Source organism: Kogia breviceps, chromosome 17 (genome assembly GCF_026419965.1).
Source record: "Kogia breviceps isolate mKogBre1 chromosome 17, mKogBre1 haplotype 1, whole genome shotgun sequence".
In the NCBI taxonomy this organism is placed as follows: domain Eukaryota; kingdom Metazoa; phylum Chordata; class Mammalia; order Artiodactyla; family Physeteridae; genus Kogia; species Kogia breviceps.
In genome coordinates, this window is record NC_081326.1 from 59,971,180 (window position 1) to 59,990,443 (window position 19,264).

Sequence of the window (19,264 nt, forward strand, 5' to 3'; positions counted from 1 at the left end):
GTATCAACTTCTTGGTATGTCAACTTCTTGGTATCCTTTTAATCAAGGATTCCTGACCTAGAGGCCACAAACATTAAAGTGGTTTGAATGGTAGTGAATTCCAGGGGACATTTGTGTGTCCCCAACTCGGTATCTTGAACTTAAACTTGAAATCTCCAGAGATTGGTATCGGAACAGGTTGTGGGCGATGGGCTTTCTTGGTAGCCCCTCTATCATGCATTTGATGTTTAGAAAGTTCTACTACCCGTGTATATAGGCCTTTCAGTTGCTCTGAACATGCAGAAAGAAATCATCATCAACATATAATCTTCAAACAGAGAAGGTGAAAGTATAGTTAATAGAATCATCTACTTTCCAACACAGAGACTTTATTTCATAACACTGAAATAGTCAACATTTTACATGACACATGTATTTTTAAGGTATAATTTACATTCCCTAAAATTCACCCATTTTAAGCATACAACTCAATGATCTTTGGTACATTTAAAAGGTTGTGCAGCCATTGCTGCAATCCAATGTTAGGTCATTCCCATCAATCCGGAGAGCTTTCAAGCTCATCCCCAGTGAGTTTTCTTTCCCGATGCCTGCTCCAGGCAGTCTACTTTCTTTTCTTGTACATTTCTAGACATTTCATATAAATGGAAATATGTAATATGTAGTCTTTTGCATCTGACATCTTTCACTTAGCATGTTTTTGAGGCTTATCCACACTGGAGAATGTATCAGTTGTTTGTTGCTTTTGATTGCTCATTAGAATTTGTTTTATGGATAGAGGATTATATAATTTCAAAATTATTAGAGGCCTGGTAGTGCATGAGATTTAGAGTCAAATAGGTTTGGTTGGGGTCCTTTTTAGCATTGTGGCCTTGGGCAATTTAACATCTCTGAGCTGCTTTTTGCTTACCAATAAAATTAAATAGCTACTCTCTTACCTCCTTTGGTGGTGGTAAAGATCCAATGAAGAGAGCCTGCTGAGGAACTTTTCAACCTGTATCGTCTTGAACAATTACTTTTGTTATCACCCTTGCTGTCTTTCTGGAAGTCAAAAATTCATGGCCATGGGGTTAGATCTCACTGTCAGCTATGTTTTTCTCTGGGCTATTTTTTTTTTTTTAAGTTTTAAAAGTATTCTTGAAAATTCAAAAGATCTGACAACACAGGGCACACAAATCCTCATGGTGCTAAATCTACAGAAACTCAGTAACTGCTTTCTCTTTTAGACAGTGTATGTGCTCTTAAGTTAATTATTCCTTAATGTTTAGGCTATGTTCTTTGCTCCCATTCATTACTTGACTGACCTCTAAAAATATTTGAGTTTGGGGACTCTGGTCTCCTTCAAATTCCCCTAACCTTAACCTCACAACTGTTAACTACCAGTCCAGGGTTATGTTGGAAAGCTCTGTTTGGTGTAAATGTTTTCCTTCTGTTGGGGACATCTGTCATCTTATAGCTTCTACCCACTGGCTCTGGTTCAACTTTCTGAAGCAAATGCAGACTGAGACAGTTCCCTCATTATATGTGACAGCTTCTCACAGACTTGAACACAGGGACCATCTGTGTGCAACATAGAGAATATAAACACATGTTCCCAGTTCATTGTGGTCCTTCTTACCCAAGAGACTCGTAGGCCAGAGGTTCTGACCAAACATATTGATCTGGCTTCCAGAGCCACTCATTGATTTTGTTCTTGATTTATTGACTAAAGTTAGGATATGCCTCAGTTTTTCACATTAAAGAAAATGCACCATTATAAAGACGACCCACTGCTTCCACAAATTTTAAGATAATTACATCTGGCTCTAGAAGGATTTTATGGTGCTTTCAAAAAAGTTTTGCAGTCCTAGTTTTAATATTAAAATGTCTCAAATGTTTTTACTTTTGAAACTTTTTAGCTTCCAAAACAATTGCCTATAAAAGTTAAAAGTGATATTCTATATCTGTAATAATGCAACAGAAGGTATATATTGTGTTGTCACCTTTCCTCTTTCCTCATTCTTTCTTCCCAGAAATACCCATTTGTACCACCTTGGTCTCCTTCAAGAAATTCTACCTGTTGCCTGTTGTGTGTGTGTGTGTGTGTGTGTGTGTGTGTGTCTGTGTGTGTATAACCATATAGATGTGTATAGATAAATCAATATTATACTTACCAGTTAAATAGGATTTTTTCATTTTTCACAGATGGGATTATACCATGGTTTTCTGCTTCATTTCACATAAGAATTAATCTCAAACACTTTCCCATTTTTCCATATCAGTAATATATCTCATTCCTTTCAATGTTGAATCACTTTACTCAAATATTATTTTATTGGCTCCTAGAATTGGAAAAGACCTTAAAATTAGTCTCTTCCAACCTTCCTGGCAGTGAAGGAATTCCTTTTACAACATTCCCAGCAAAGAGTCTGCTTGAGCTCAAATCCTTCCAGCTAGTTGGCACTTACTGTCTGCAGAGGCTAGACATTCCTCTGTGTGAATGGCTATGATTTGTTGAGGGTTTTCCCTCATATTAAACTGGAATAATAAAAATAATTTTCTCAATTTTTCTTTAATCTTTAATGTCAAATAAGAATTTAAAAAAGAATATGTAAAAAAATAATATTAGGATGTTTACCTAATGATGCCATAACTTCCTGCTGCTTTACCATGTGAATTGGTAAGAAAATCACTGCTCTGATATGACTATACCTGTGACCTTTAACCAAACCACACGTATTACACAGATTTCTCTTCCCTCATCATCCAGGTTAAACTGATCAGGACACACTGTAGCCTCCCAAGGTCCTGCCACTTTGTTCTGAGAACTGAAAGTTTCCCAGACACAGTCTGAATGTAATAGAGAGTAAATCAGATTCCCCTGGCGACCACATCCTGGGGATGCAGGGTAAAAAGGGAGAAAGTGCTATTGAACATGGATTGATGGTCAATCCTTGGGCAGAATGGAAATAAAGTTTATTATATGTGTGAAAGCAACCAGAGACTAATCTGAAATAGGTTGTCAGGGTTCCAGCCTTAAATCAGCATTAAAACCACTTTGTAGTTGACAGTTTGATTGCATTGACTCCCACTGGGTAAATTGAATTGTGGCAAAATGACATTTCAAGCCTTCAGTCTGATGTTGAGGGGATGGTTGGAACCAGTTTTCACAGGCTTTGGCTGATTTATAGTGGGTACTAAATTCACTAAATTCTCAAAGAAGACAGTTGTCAAAATCATTGACTCCCCTGAAGAATTATGACTCCATGACCTCCCTCTCTTCGCCACAGATGAGATGGTTAATTGATGTTCTTTTCTCCCTCTCTTTTACAGAATCACTTCCTACTAGGCCACCTACTTTTCCTCCAACCATTCCACCTGCAAAAGAAGGTAAAAGAATTATACAATCATGATGTGATTTTAGGTTTTAGATTTCTGTTGGTATTGTTTTCTTGTTCATTTAAAAACCAAGGTATTAATGGAAGATATTTTCTCCTTAATACAAATGCTTATCAAACCCTTATGGGGTACAACTTTGCAATGAGTAGTAAATAAGACATAGAGATCTAATATGCAGTGTAATGAATAGAAGCAGCAATATTTTACTATAATTATGTGATGCGATAGAGATGCTAAATATCACTATATCAACAATATTACAATATATAAATGTATCAAATTAATATGTTGTACACTTTAACTTTATGCAGTGTATATGTCAAATATATTCAACAAAAATTCATCTAATAGTAGACTCTGTACACACAGAATAAATTTTCTAACAGAATTTCTTCATATTTATTTCATCGAAAAGAGAATAGTACATGTTTACCAAGGAAGAGTAGTTACATAATTTGTGAGTGAGAATGTAGTTTATAATTCTGTAGACAAGGGTAACAGTGTTCCAGCTTACCTCCAAATGCCTCTCCCAGTTGTTTCTTTCTGTCTTCATCACAAGAGTTTCTCATCATCTCTTACTTGAGCCATTAAGGTAACTTTCTAAAAACTTTTCAAACACAATAGTGATCATTAATTTTTTTATGCCATTAATGAACATTTATTAACCCTACTATTCATTCTCAAAGCTCTTATGCCAGGTACTTGGAATACAATAACAATCTATGATTACTGCTCTCTGCTTATTTTTAGTATTGCAAGAGAGATAGGTGTTTGCCTAGGTAATTACCAGCCAAGGAAATGAGTTAAAAAGTGGAGATTATACTATGGTAGCCCAGAAATGAGAACAGTTAACACTGCTGCAGGTTAATTACCTGTAAAGGAGGAGGAAGAATTGGATTTACATTTTGAAGAATGAGTTTTACAAGTAAATAATGGAGAGACAAGTGCTCGAAGTCATGGAGTGATCTAAGCATGTAATGTGTTTGGGGAACCATAAGCACTTTAGTGTGACCCATAGAGAAAGGTGAAGATAGAGTTATGAAGTGGTTTGTGTGCCTGAATAGGGAGGCTGGGCTTTATCCTATAGGACATGGTATGCCATGAGGAGTTTTATGAAGGGAGGGTGACCTGCAGAAATCTATGTTTAAGAAAGATAACCTTGGTGAAATGTGGAGGAGGGATTAGGGCAGGAGAGGATAAAGCTAGAACACATAGTTGGAAGGTTGTTTTGGAAGACTTCTTCCATTTACCATGCATTTTAAAGTACCTATTATGTACCAAAGATACAATGAAAAATAAGTTGTTCCCACCTTTCAGAGTGTTAGCAGTCATATGGTCCATGCCAAATGTTCCTTAATATTTGGTCCTGTCCAAAACAATTTGGCATGGACCAAATATGCTCGTAACATTTTGGGTAGGATCAAATTTCAAGAACCTGTTGGTGTAGACCAAATGTCTTATCAACGTTTTGGACAGGACCAAATGTCCTGCAAGGGACAGGAGCATAGTCAGAGGGATGTGATGCTGGAGAGTGTAAGGATCAAGGAAACAAAGAGGTAATGAGCAACTGTACAAAAATAAAGCTCAACATCCTTCCTAGCCTACCAGGCAAAGTCTTCAATGATCAACCTATGTTGTGGTATCATGTCCCAGACTATATTAGTTAACAGCACAATTGTATAACTCTAGGTTCTGCATACATGCCTTATGCTATCCTGCATCTTTTAATGCTATTTGTTCTACCTGGAATTCCAGACTCTTTCTTCTTCCATCTTCATATCTAGCTTTTTCTAGTCTAACTTTTTATGATGATTTTCACTATTGGAACTGGAAACAGAATCCTAATTGATGAATTTATCAGACATTTCTGATACAGATATTACAGGATTCTCTGAAGTCAGAATATTTTTATTTATAGTGGAACATGATTATCATGCAGTCAACATTCATGAATGCTCATGGGAGACATGTGATTTGGAAGGGTCTATGAGGGTGAGGATTTACAATGTAGGAACATTTTTCCTGTACTTTTCATCATGATGGTTTTAGAGAGTGGGGCTTCTGCAACTTGAATGCATTATTCATCTTAGTTTCTATTTGTCCTGGCGGTATTTAATTTAAAAGCTTGTAAATTTTTATTATTCAAGTGATATTGAGTATTTATTAAACAAACATTAAGAAACAGAAAAGAGAATAAGGTTGCTGGTGGGGGTTGAGGAAAGAGAAAACGAGGGAGAGGGTGTAAGCCAGAGAGGGGAGAGGGAGAGAGCAGGGGAGAGAAAGAGAGAGAAAGAGAGAGAGAGGGAGAGAGAGAGAGAAGTGCTGCAGGCTTCATATTTGAGAGGATGGGGGAAAAAAACCTCAGTGGCAGTTTTGTGTTACTGTGTCTGGCTTAAAGAAGAAAATTCTGGACATCCAGGCTGAAAAAAAAAATCAAAGCTCAGTGGAGACTACATCTATCAAGAGAATTCTATGATCTGAGAATGGGTTGGATCAGTACAGGTGGTTTGAGAAGACACTGATGAGAACCATGGAAACGTGGGAGAGGACATGCAGCTTCTCTTCTTCCTTTGAACAGAGCGCTAGGCACCACAGGGCCACATAAGGAGGGTGAGGTTCCTGGAGTGGACTATATTTTCATCACTGTTGAAGATTTTATGGAATTGGAGAAAAGTGGTGCTCTCCTACAAAATGGGACTTATGAAGACAGACCTTCAAGATGGCAGAGGAATAAGATGTGGAGATCAACTTCCTCCCCACATATACATCAGAAATACATCTACACGTGGAACAACTCCTACAGAACACCTACTGAATGCTGACAGAAGGCCTCAGATTTCCCAAAAGGGAACAGACGCCCTCAGGAGACCTACACGCAGAGGTGGGGCCAGATCCAAAGCTGAACCCCGGGAGCTGCGCAAACAAAGAAGAGAAAGGGAAATCTCTCCCAGCAGCCTCAGGAGCAACGGATTAAATCTCCACGATGAACTTGATGTACCTGCATCTCTGGAATACCTGAATAGACAATGAATCATCCCAAAATTGAGGCAGTGAACTATGGGAGCAACTGTAGACTCTGGGTTTGCTTTCTGCATCTAATTTGTTTCTGGTTTTATTTTTATCTTAGCTTAGAATTTAGAGTTTATTATCACTGGTAGATTTTTTTAAATTGATCTGGTAGCTCTCTTCCTTTTTAAAAAAAATATGAGTATATGTTTTTTTCCTTTTTCCCTTTTTGTGAGTGTGTATGTGTATGCTTCTTTCTGTGATTTTGTCTGTATAGCATTGCGTTTACCATTTGTCCTAGGGTTCTATATGTCTGGTTTTTTGTTTTGTTTTTTAGTATACTTTTTAGTGCTTGTTATCATTGGTGGATTAGTTTGTTGGTTTGGTTGCTCGCTTCTTTATTTATTTATTTATTACTTTTTGATTTTTATTTAAAAAACTTTATTTTATTTTATTGGGTTTTTTTCTCCCTTTTCTTCGGAGCCGTGTGGCTGACAGGGTCTTGGTTCTCTGGCCGGGTGTCAGGCCTGTGCCTCTGAGGTGGGAGACCTGAGTGCAGGACATTGCTCCACGAGACCTCCCAACTCCACATAATATCAAATGGAGAAAGCTCTCCCAGAGATCTCCACCTCAACACTAAGACCCAGTTCCCCTCAACGCACGGCAAGCTACAATTCTGGACACCCTATGCAAACAACTAGCAAAATAGGAAGATAACCCCACCCATTAGCAGAGAGGCTACCTAAAATCATAAGGTCACAGGCACCCCAAAACACAGTACCGGGTGCGGTCCTGCCCACCAGGAAGACAAGATCCAGCCTCATCCACCAGAACACAGGGACCAGTCCCCTCCATCAGAAAGCCTACACAACCCACTGAACCAATCTTAGCCACTGGGGGCAAACACCAAGAAAAACAGGAATTATGAACTTGTAGCCTGCAAAAAGGAGACCCCAAACAAAGTAAGTTAAGCAAAATGAGAAGACAGAGAAACACAGGGCAGATGAAGGTTCAAGGAAGAAACTCACCAGACCAAACAAATGAAGAGGGAATAGACAGTCTACCTGAAAAAGAATTCAGAGTAATGATAGTAAAGATGATCCAAAACCTTGAAAACAGAATAGAGAAAATACAAGAAATGTTTAACGAGGACCTAGGAGAACTAAAGAGCAAACAAACAATGATGAACAACATAATAATGAAATTTAAAATTTTCTAGAAGGAATCTATAGCAGAATAACTGAGGCAGAAGAATGGATAAGTGACCTGGAGATAAAATAGTGGAAATAAGTAAGACAGAGCAGAATAAAGAAAAAAAGAAAAGAAAAGAATTGAGGAAAGTTTCAGAGACCTCTGGGACAACATTAAACACACCAACATTCAAATTATAGGAGTCCTACAAGAGGAAGGGAAAAAGAAAGGGACTGAGAATACATTTGAAGAGATTATAGTTAAAAATATCCCTAATATGGGAAAGGAAATAGTCAATCAAGTCCAGGAAGCGCAGAGAGTCCCATACAGGATATATCCAAGGAGAAACAGGCCAAGACACATGTTAATCAAACTATCAAAAATTAAATACAAAGAAAAAAATATTAAAAACATCAAGGGAAAAACAGCAAGTAGCATACAAGGGAATCCCCATAAGGTTAATGGCTAATATTTCAGCAGAAACTCTGCAAGCCAGAGGGAGTGGCAGGACATATTTAAAGTGATGAAAGGGAAAAAGCTTCAGCCAAGATTACTCTACCCAGCAAGGATCTCATTCAGATTCGACGGAGAAATTAAAACCTTTACAGACAAGCAAAAGCTAAGATAATTCAGCACCACCAAACCAGCTTTACAACAAATGTTAAAGGAACTTCTCTAGGCAGGAAACACAAGAGAAGGAAAAGACCTACAAAAACAAACCCAAACAATTAAGAAAATGGTAATAGTAACATACATATCGATAATTACCTTAAATGTAAATGGATTAAATGCTCCATCCAAAAGACATAGACTGGCTGAATGGATACAAAAACAAGACCTGTATATCTGTCTACAAGAGGCCCACTTCAGACCTAGGGACACATACAGACTGAAAGTGAGGGGATAGAAAAAGATATTCCATGCAAATGGAAATCAGAAGAAAGCTGGAGTAGCAATTCTCGTATCATACAAAATAGACTTTACAATAAAGACTATTACGAGAGACAAAGGACACCACATAATGATCAAGGGATCGATCCAAGAAGAAGATATAACAATTGTAAATATTTATGCACCCAACATAGGAGCATCTCAATACATAAGGCAAATACTAACAGCCATAAAAGGGGAAATCGAGAGTAGCACAATCACAGTAGGGGACTTTAACACCCCACTTTCACCAATGGACAGATCATCCAAAATGAAAATAAATAAGGAAACACAAGCTTTAAATGATACATTATGCAAGATGAACTTAATTGATATTTATAGGACATTCCATCCAAGAACAAAAGAATACACATTTTTCTCAAGTGCTCATGGAATATTCTCCAGGATAGATCATATCTTGGTTCACAAATCTATCCTTGGTAAATTTAAGAAAATTGAAATCGTATCAAGTATCTTTTCCAACCAAAACGCTATGAGATTAGATATCAATTACAGGAAAAGATCTGTAAAAAATACTAACACATGGAGGCTAAACAATACACTACTTAATAACGAAGTGATCACTGAAGAAATCAAAGAGGAAATCAAAAAATACCTAGAAACAAGTGACAGTGGAGACACGATGACCCAAAACCTATGGGATGCAGCAAAAGCAGTTCTAAGATGGAAGTTTATAGCAATACAATCCTACCTTAAGAAACAGGAAACATCTCAAATAAATAACCTAACCTTGCACCTAAAGCAATTAGAGAAAGAAGAACAACAACAAAAAAAATCCCAAAGTTAGCAGAAGGAAAGAAATCATAAAGATCAGATCAGAAATAAATGAAAATGAAATGAAGGAAACAATAGCAAAGATCAATAAAACTAAAAGCTGGTTTTTTGAGAAGATAAACAAAATTGATAAACCATTAGCCAGACTCATCAAGAAAAAAAGGGAGAAGACTCAAATTAACAATTAAAAATGAAAAAGGAGAAGGAACAACTGACACTTCAGAAGTAGAAAGGATCATGAGAGATTACTACAAACAACTCTATGCCAATAAAATGGACAACCTGGCGGAAATGGAAAATTCTTAGAAAAGCACAACCTTCCGAGACTGAACCAGGAAGAAATAGAAGATATAAACAGACCAATCACAAGCACTGAAATTGAAACTGTGATTAAAAATCTTCCAACAAACAAAAGCCCAGGACCAGATGGCTTCACAAGTGAATTCTATCAAACATTTACAGAAGAGGTAACACCTATCCTTTTCAAACTCTACCAAAATATAGCAGAGGGAGGAACACTCCCAAACTCATTCTATGAGGCCACCATCACCCTGATGCCAAAACCAGACAAAGATGTCACAAAGAAAGAAAACTGCAGGCCAATATCACTGATGAACATAGCTGCAAAAAACACAAGCAGTATCACCTCACACCATTCAGAATGGCCATCGTTAAAAAATCTACAAACAATAAATGCTGGAGAGGGTGTGGAGAAAAGGGAACCCTCTTGTGCTGTTGGTGGGAGTGTAAATTGATACAGCCACTATGGAGAACAGTATGGAGGTTCCTTAAAAAACTAAAAATAGAACTACCATACAACCCAGCAATCCCACTACCAGGCATATATCCTGAAAAAAACATAATTCAAAAAGAGTCGTGTACCACAATGTTCATTGCAGCTCTGTTTACAATAGACAGGACATGGAAGCAACCTAAGTGTCCATCGACAGATGAATGGATAAAGAAGATGTGGCACATATATCCAGTGGAATATTTCTCAGCCTTAAGAGGAAACAAAATTGAGTTATTTGTAGTGAGGTGGATGGACCTAGAGTCTGTCATACAGATTGAAGTGAATCAGAAAGAGAAAAATAAATATCATATGTTAACACATATATATATGGAGTCTAAAAAAGAAAAATGGTTCTGAAGAACCTAGGCCCAAGACAAGAATAAAGATGCCGACGTAGAGAATGGACTTGAGGATGTGGGGAGGCGGAAATGTAAGCTGGTATGAAGTGAGAGAGTGGCATGGACATATATACACTACCAAAAGTAAAATAGATAGCTAGTGGGAAGCAGCCGCATAGCACAGGGAGATCAGCTTGGTGCTTTGTGACCACCTAGAGGGGTGGAATAGGGAGGGTGGGTGGGAGCTGCAAGGGGGAGGAGATATGGGGATATATGTATATGTGTAGCTGATTCACTTTCTTATAAAGCAGAAACTAACACACCATTATAAAGCAATTATACTCCAATAAAGACGTTTTTAAAAAAAAAAGGAAAGAGTACAAAGAAGAAAATTTAAAACACAATTTCATATCCCAGGGGTAATTCCTTCCTGTATTTTGATGTATATTTTTTTTGTTTTCTTTGTTGTATTAAGTAAGTTTTTCAATTTTAGTATATTTTCAAATAGATTTTGCTTTCATTCTGAAGGTAAAACCTAATGTAGATTTTGTCTTTCCTCAAAAACAGAACACCAGGTTTTCTTTTGTAAGCTTATAATTATCAGATCTTGTGGTCCCCTTCAGCTTTAAATTCAAACCATAAATATGTAAAATTGTATGCATCATGGAACTCATGCGAACAATCTCACCAAATCCTTATTGTCCCTGGAGTACTAACTCAGAGATTATTTATTTTATATCGTAAATAGCTTTAAGGGAATAAAGTCCACTTAATAAAATAAAAGTCAAGTACATTTTTTTTCTAAAGAAAGGTGAAAGGTACATTAGCTCACAGAATATTTGTGTGCAAATGGCCTAAGATAAAAAGATTCAGATTATTAAAGTCTAAATTGTTTGTTTCATCATAAAACAGAGTTAACCACTGTAGCCTATGCTAATGAAGGGGAAGAGAGGCATAGATAATCTGAAACAGCACGTGATACAAGATTATTAAAAAATGCTTTCAGTGGAATAGGTTTTTGTTAATGTTTTTTTTTGCCTGTTTTTTAACATTGATATCAGTATTACCTACTGATAAAAGTTCCCCTGAGCTAGCATAATGTGCATTTCTTGATATGCATCACTGGGTGTCAGAAGGGCATAGACAGGATTTCTGAGCAAGGCTGGAATTAAAGTTTGCTTATGGCCTCAGTCCAAATGCATATCAAGTTTGAGATTAATCTGCTTTCATTGTGTGGTATGCCTTCCTCCTGGAAGCTGAATCTCTCTCACATTGTTAATTCAGTAAGCAGAGGGCAGGGTGCACAGAGTGGTAGCTTGGATTTCTTTCTAATCAGTAGGCACTAGAGTGTTTGCTGATGCTTCTGTCTCTAAATCACTTTAGTTCTACATTTTTCATTCTTCCCATTTCTGTTCTTTGGGGCTGAGATTGGTAGATTTTTTTCTCTTTAATTCCACACATTTGATTGAAGCTTCTTTGTCATGACCAGGCAACTTGTCATGTAGGACAAGATGTAGGAGAGCCATCATGGTCAGGAGCAAGAGGTTGGAGTAAGATGTATATCTTTCCTTCGGGCTGTAGCTACCAGAGGGAAACCATTATCTTCTTTGTTGGTGTCATAACTACTGTGTTTTCTCCTTTTCCCTGATTAAAAATTCATTCTTGGTCTCCAGTATGTAAAGCTGCCAAAGCCGACCTGGTGTTTATGGTGGATGGATCCTGGAGTATTGGTGATGAAAATTTCAATAAGATCATTAACTTCCTGTATAGCACTGTTGGAGCTCTGGACAAGATAGGTGCAGATGGAACTCAAGTAAGGCTGATAGATCAATCATTAATTCATTCCATGCATGAAAAAATTATTCCAAGCTGTTATTATTGCTGCTTGTCAGGGAATATGGGTAAAGAACTATCCTGATTGGATCCAACCCTAAATGAGAGTGTAGACAAGTCTGAGTTTAGAAGCAGCTTACTGGTGTGTGACAGAGCTTGAGAAGATGCTAATCCTTAAAAGCGTTTGAGTTCAGCAAACTAAGACAGGTTAGAATGGCCATGTCAGCAGATGTGTCTTCTATATACTAGGATAGAGTATCTCTCTAAAGGAACATCCAATATTTTCTTTGCCCTCGAGGATGTTAAAATCTTGAAAGAGAGAGGTCATCGTCACAAATTAATACAGAGCAAGTAGAACATAGAAAACTAATTTATTCATTCAACAAATATTTATTGAGAACTTATTTTGGTTAGTTATAGTACTGTCATAATGGGTATGACAGACAAGTCCCTAATTTCATGTTGCTCATATTCTGAAAGGAAGGGAGAGGAGGAGGATGAGAGACAGATACAAATTGGCAAACAAATAAATTCACAAGGTAGGGATGCGAGCTTTCGAACTGAGATTTAAGTTTACCAAAGTTTATTTTAAATTGTGTGATCCACAAAGTCTTCTTTGAGGAGGTGGCTTCTGAACTGAGATGTGAATGATGCTGAGAAGATTTGAAAGTAGAATTTCCAGACAGGGAAAGTAGTAAGTGCAGAGGGCCTAAGTCGAGAATGAGTTTTGAGGCTTCAGGTGCTAAAACTTGGGGCTGGAATATAGTGGATGAGTATGTGGGGGGAGGCTGGGGGGAGAAGAAGCGGTGGAAGAAGTAGACAGAGCTAGATCACCTTGAGTCTTATGACCCACTGAAGAAGTTGGGTATCATCCTAAATACAATGGGAAGCCACTGGGAAGTTTTAAGGAGAGAAGATTTGATATGCTTTTTGAAAAAGATCATTCTGACTGCTTCGTGGAGTGTGAGTACTAATAAAGGTGCGAGTGGAAGTGGAGAGACCACCTGGGACGCTGCTCTCATGGACCAACGCTGCTCTCATGGAGGCCTGGGCTAGGGTGGTAGCAATGAGATGCACTAAAGTGAAGAGATTGAAAATACGTCTTGGAAGAATGGCTGAGAACACTTGGATGTAAGGGGAACCAGAAGAGAAGAATAGATAAAATGCTCAGGCATTTCAGGGAGGGAGAAATTTGTTCTGAATAGAGGTTTCCTAAAGATGATGACATTTGCAATAGACCTTGATAAGCTGGCACAAATTGAAGGCTCACAAAACCAGAAAGAAGCCCTTTCATAATTCTGAAAAACAAACAAAAAATATAATAAATTTAAAATGTCCCCCAAAGTTGCACAGGAATAGAAGCAAATTGTAGGAAATGAAGCCAGTGATTCATCTGCAGTGATTCAGAACACAGATTTTGAAGTAGAATTACCTGGCTTCAGCTGTTGGTTCTGTCAGTGGCTACTCTAGTAATCTTGGGTACATTACTTGGCTTTCTGTCCCTCAGTTTCCTGATCTGTAAAATGGTCGAATAGTAGTAATTATTTCATAGGTTTGTTTCATAAAGAAATCCTTGTAAAGAGTCCAACTTCGATTCTTTCTCTAAACTTTGTCAAGATAGAAGATCTAGGCTGCCATTTTCCCATCTGTCAAATGAGATGGCACGAGGTCTTCATGCTTTAGGGAGAGATTTTTAAAATAAACTACGTCCTGAAAAGTACTTTGTTAAGACGTTGTCAGATTTGGTATGTAACTTGTATGGTTTAAATCAAGGAAATTGTGGACTGGGTTAAAAAAGAAATTAAAACTGTAGTTGTGGGACTTCCTGGTGGTGCAGTAGCTAAGAATCCACCTGCCAATGCAGGGGACATGGGTTTGAGCCCTGGTCTGGGAAGATCCCACGTACCACAGAGCAACTAAGCCTGTGTGCCACAACTACTGAGGCTGTGCTCTAGAGCCCTCGAGCCACAACAACTGAAGCCCACGTGCCTAGAGCCTGTGCTCTGCAACAAGAGAAGCCACTGCAGTGAGGAGCCCACACACCATAACAAAGAGTAGCACCCGCTCACCACAACTAGAGAAAGCCTGCATGCAGCAATAAAGACCCAACACAGCCAAAAATTAAAAATATAAATAAATTAATTAATTTTAAAAAAACTGTAGTGGTAATCATGCTATAGTGTGTGCTCTCTGGCAGAGAGGAAGTCTACAATATACATAAAAATGAACACACCTTCTCTCTCTAGGTTGCAATGGTTCAGTTCACTGATGACCCCAGGACAGAATTTAAACTTAACTCTTACAAAACCAAAGAGACTGTTCTTGACGCAATTAAACATATCTCGTACAAAGGAGGAAATACAAAAACAGGTAAGACCACAAGAAGCCCAGGTAAGACCACAAGAAGCCCAGCTAAGACCCGAAATAATTATTACTAATTACTGAAATGACTTCTTTTTGAAGCATAGTAATATAGATTTTTTTTAAAAAAGATGTTTCATTGACTTAAGAACTTCGTTCCCACTCTTCCATCTCTAGCAAGGGAGGGAATGAAATGAATTGTTGCCTTCCTTTGTTTCAGGAAAAGCAATTAAGCATGTCCGAGATGCCTTGTTTACTGCAGGGTCAGGGACCAGAAGAGGCATCCCGAAGGTCATCGTGGTTATAACTGATGGAAGATCACAAGATGATGTGAGCAAAATCTCCAGGGAGATGCAATCAGATGGTAAATTTTACATAGATAAGCAATAGTGGCTACCAGTAATACCGTTAGCCTTGTTTTCTGAATACACATTTATAGGCTACATCAGCATGACTTAAATGTTTCTAAATCTTTCTTAATATTAACTGGACAATGTGATTTTTAAAAGTTTCCAGGTTACAAATCTATTATTTTGCTGTATTTTCTCCAGTACGCCCTATATAAGAAACTCCATCAATTAAGTGCACTACAGGACATTCCTGGCGATCCATTGGTTAAGATTCCACGCTTCCACTGCAGGGGGCATGGGTTCGATCCCTGTCATGGTGTGTGGTCAAAAAGAAAAGAAAATTAAGTGCAATACTATGAAAAGGCCCAGGGGAGGGAAACTGATCACAGAAACTCCTCCACCTCAGCCTCCTCATTTGTAAAATGGAGAACACAAAATGTGAAGATTACATTTTATAAGATCTGTATAAGCAAAGACTAGCTTAATATGTATTTGCCAAGCATTGAACTGTGACTCAGGCTTCTAAGCCTGTAATTTCTCAGTTTCTACTTCTGAAAATGAAAGAAAACAAAACAAAACAAAAACAAAACTTTTTTTGTTTCAATTGCACTTTTTCCCATAAATACTAAAATCATTATTAAAAATATGCAAAAATAAAGATGTTACTCAAATGATAACTATTTTGTCTCAAACACTGACTCTCTTAAGCTTCTTTAAAGTGGAAACTTTCTTTAGGGGATAATGGGTTAATTATCATAGAGTGAATTATGTGCACGCAGAATTCTGATAAACTGTAAAGAATGAATTATCCACTCCCACTGGCCCTCCTAAATAAACATGTTTTAAACATTTGGACACGTCTTATAGTGCATTATTTGTTTTTGCTGCAATTTAAAGTCATCAGCAATCTGTTCCCCTTTTACCACAGGCTACAGCATTTTTGCAGTCGGCGTAGCGGATGCAGATTACTCAGAGTTGGTCAGCATTGGCAGCAAGCCCAGCGCCCGGCACGTCTTCTTTGTGGATGACTTTGACGCCTTTAAGAAAATTGAAGATGAGTTGATTACTTTTGTCTGTGAAACCGCGTCAGCAAGTTAGTGCTTTGGAATTTGCACTTACGTTGCTTAAAGGCTGAGATATTTATACCAGTTAAATAATGAGTGCCATCCTGAGCCAAAGAAAGAAAATTGACTTGGAGAGCTATTTGTTATGGAGATATTAAGTTTTGTGGTTTTGAGCGTATGGGAAGTAAACCTCACCTCTCCCTGGTTCAGGGTTTTAGGTTGATAAAGACTTTCCCTAAAAAGGCGAGGGTCTGTATTTCAAAGCAACTCTCTTAAACAGCTATAGCAGATAGTTTTCAAAACTGTGTTAAGTCTGCTCATCAGGGTAACACATTAGAAGTGGGACTTCTTCCAAAACATGCTATCAAGTGACCACCATCGATTTTAATGGACCCAGGAGAGGAGAAGGAAGTTGGAACCCTTTGGTTTTAAAAGAAGAAGTGAGAGTGTTTCAATCTTTAGGAATCCACAGAAAGCTGTAGCCACATGTGGTTTGGATTCCCTCCACAACTGACTTCCGTAAAGATTATGTTAGCTTCCTGTTCTCAGGACAAGGAAAGAATATGTTTGGAAAATATCTGAATTAGGGTTTTATCTTGTTTGTTTTGTCTTCCAGCCTGCCCACTGATGCATAAGGATGACATTGATCTTGCAGGTATGCAGTTTCACAAATTTTCCAAATACAAATATATTAAATAACTCACATTTTGGGTCCAGATTTTTTCATCCTTAATAGACTAATTTTGAAATTTAAAATCCTAAAGTTCCTGTTTATTCTTTTTCTCTATCTCTGTTTATTTTTCTTTTTCTTTCTTTCTTTTTTTTTTTTTAAGGATTTAAGATGATGGAAATGTTTGGTTTGCTTGAAAAGGAATTTTCATCGGTGGAAGGGGTTTCTATGGAGCCTGGTACCTTCAATGTGTATCCTTGTTATCAACTGCGTAAAGATGCCCTGGTTTCCCAGCCAACCAAGTATGTTTCCATTGCAAGATACTAAAGTCAATTATTGTTTATTATATCTCAATGTGGAAGTGATATCAACTAGAAATATGCTGTAATAATTCCCAGCAGGATTTTCCATGATGGATAGAGTATATGTTGTTTAGATATCTTTAAAAACGTTAGACCTACACATAATGCTGGTTGAACTTTCACATTTGTTCATCTCAGAAAAATATAAAGATAGTACTTACATAGCACTACCACAGACCAGGCATTGTTCTAAATGCTATTAACTCACTCAAACCTCCCAATAACTCTATGAAGTAGAGTCATTTATTATCTTGGTTTTATAAATAACAAAACTAAAGCATAAAGGAGCTAAATGGCTTGAGTGAGATCACATAGTTTGTTGAAGACCATGCTGCGATTTGCACCTGCAGATCCCAGAATCCACACCCTGAACCATTTTAAGCTAGTGCCATGAATTCAGATGGTTTTTATCCTGGAGAAGTCACAACAGCAACTCCATATAGTTGATGTAAAAATCACATTATTGGGGGTACCTTCAAGATGGTGGAGGAGTAAGACATGGACATCACCTTCCTCCCCACAAATACATCAGAAATACATTTACCTGTGGAACAACTCCTGCAGAACACCTACTGAATGCTGCAGAAGACCTCAGACTTCGCAAAAGGCAAGAAAATTCCCATGCACCTGCGAAGGGCAAAAGAAAAAAAAAAAAAAAAAACAGAGACAAAAGAATAGGGAAGGGACCTGCCCCTCTGGGAGGGAGCTGTGAAGGAGGAAAAATTTCCACACACTAGGAAGCCCTTCACTGGTGGAGGTGGGAGGTGGGTGGCGGGGAAGCTTCGGAGCCACGGAGGAGAGTGCAGCAACAGGGGTGCAGGGGGCAAAGCAGAGAGATTCCTGCACAGAGGATCGGTGCCGACCAGCACTCACCAGCCCAAGAGGCTTGTCTGCTCACCCACCGGGGCGGGCGGGGGCTGGGAGCTGAGGCTCGGGCTTTGGTCAGATCCCAAGGAGAGGACTGGGGTTGGCTGCGTGAACACAGCCTGAAGGGGGCTAGTGCACCACAGCTAGCTTGGAGGGCATCTGGGAAAAAGTCTGGACCTGCCGAAGAGGCAAGAGACCATTGTTTCAGGGTGTGCGAGGAGAGAGGATTAAGAGCGCCGCTTAAAGGAGCTCCAGAGATGGGCGCGAGCTGCGGCTATCAGCGCGGACCCCAGAGACGGGCACGAAGTGCTAAGGCTGCTAATGCAGCCACCAAGAATCCTATGTGTGAGCACAGGTCACTCTCCACACCTCCCCTCCCAGGAGCCTGTGCAGCCAGCTACTGCTGGTCCCGTGATCCAGGGATAACTTCCCGAGGATAACACACAGCCCACCCCAGGCTGTTGCAAAGTCATACCAGCCTCTGCCACCGCAGGCTTGCCCCACATTCCGTACCCCTCCCAACCCTGACCTGAGTGAGAGCCAGAGCCCCCTAATCAGCTGCTGTTTTACCCCCTCCTGTCTGTGTGAGAACAGATGCCCTCAGGCGACCTACATGCAGAGGCGGGTCCAAATCCAAAGCTGAACCCCAGGAATTGTGCGAACAAAGAAGAGAAAGGGAAATCTCTCCCAGCAGCCTCAGGAGCAGTGGATTAAATCCCCACAATCAAGTTGATGTACCTGCATCTGTGGAATACCTGAGTACACAACAAATCATCCCAAAATAGAGGCAGTGGACGTTGGGAGCAACTGTAGAATTGGGGTTTCCTGTCTGCAGCTGATTGGTTTCTGACTTCTATGTTTATCTTATAACACTTTTTAGTGCTTGTTATCATTGGTGGTTTTGTTTATTGGTTTGGTTGCTCTCTTCTTTTTAAATTATTATTATTTTTTTAATGTATTATTATTTTTTCTATCTCTCTTTCTCCCTTTTCTTCTAAGCTGTGTGGCTGACAGGGTCTTGGTGCTCTGACCTGGTGTCAGGCCTGAGCCTATGAGATGGGAGAGCCGAGTACAGGACATTGGACCACCAGAGAGCCCCTGGCCCCATGTAATAGCAATCGGCGAGAGCTCTCCCAGAGATCTCTGTCTTAATGCTAAAACCCAGCTCCACTCAACGACCAGCAAGCTCCAGTGCTGGATGCCCCATGCCAATCAACTAGCAAGACAGGAGCACAGCCCCACCCATTAGCAGAGATGCTGCCTAAAATCATAGTAAAGTTTTACTATGTGTGTTTTGTTTACACCAAAACACACCACTGGACGAGGTCC

At 38.9% G+C, this 19,264-nt stretch overlaps 1 protein-coding gene across 5 annotated transcripts in view; it reads left to right on the forward strand.

Annotated features, from left to right (window-relative positions):
* COL14A1 (collagen type XIV alpha 1 chain) overlaps window positions 1-19,264 on the forward strand; it is a 242,324-nt gene that overhangs the window by 133,467 nt on the left and 89,593 nt on the right. For all 5 annotated transcript variants that reach the window (XM_067017540.1, XM_059043433.2, XM_059043430.2 and 2 more), the window contains 7 exons: window positions 3,310-3,366; window positions 12,102-12,241; window positions 14,508-14,631; window positions 14,843-14,986; window positions 15,901-16,065; window positions 16,653-16,691; window positions 16,870-17,008. In XM_067017540.1, coding sequence (XP_066873641.1) covers window positions 3,310-3,366; window positions 12,102-12,241; window positions 14,508-14,631; window positions 14,843-14,986; window positions 15,901-16,065; window positions 16,653-16,691; window positions 16,870-17,008 — 808 coding nt within the window. The remainder of the gene's footprint in view (window positions 1-3,309; window positions 3,367-12,101; window positions 12,242-14,507; window positions 14,632-14,842; window positions 14,987-15,900; window positions 16,066-16,652; window positions 16,692-16,869; window positions 17,009-19,264) is intronic.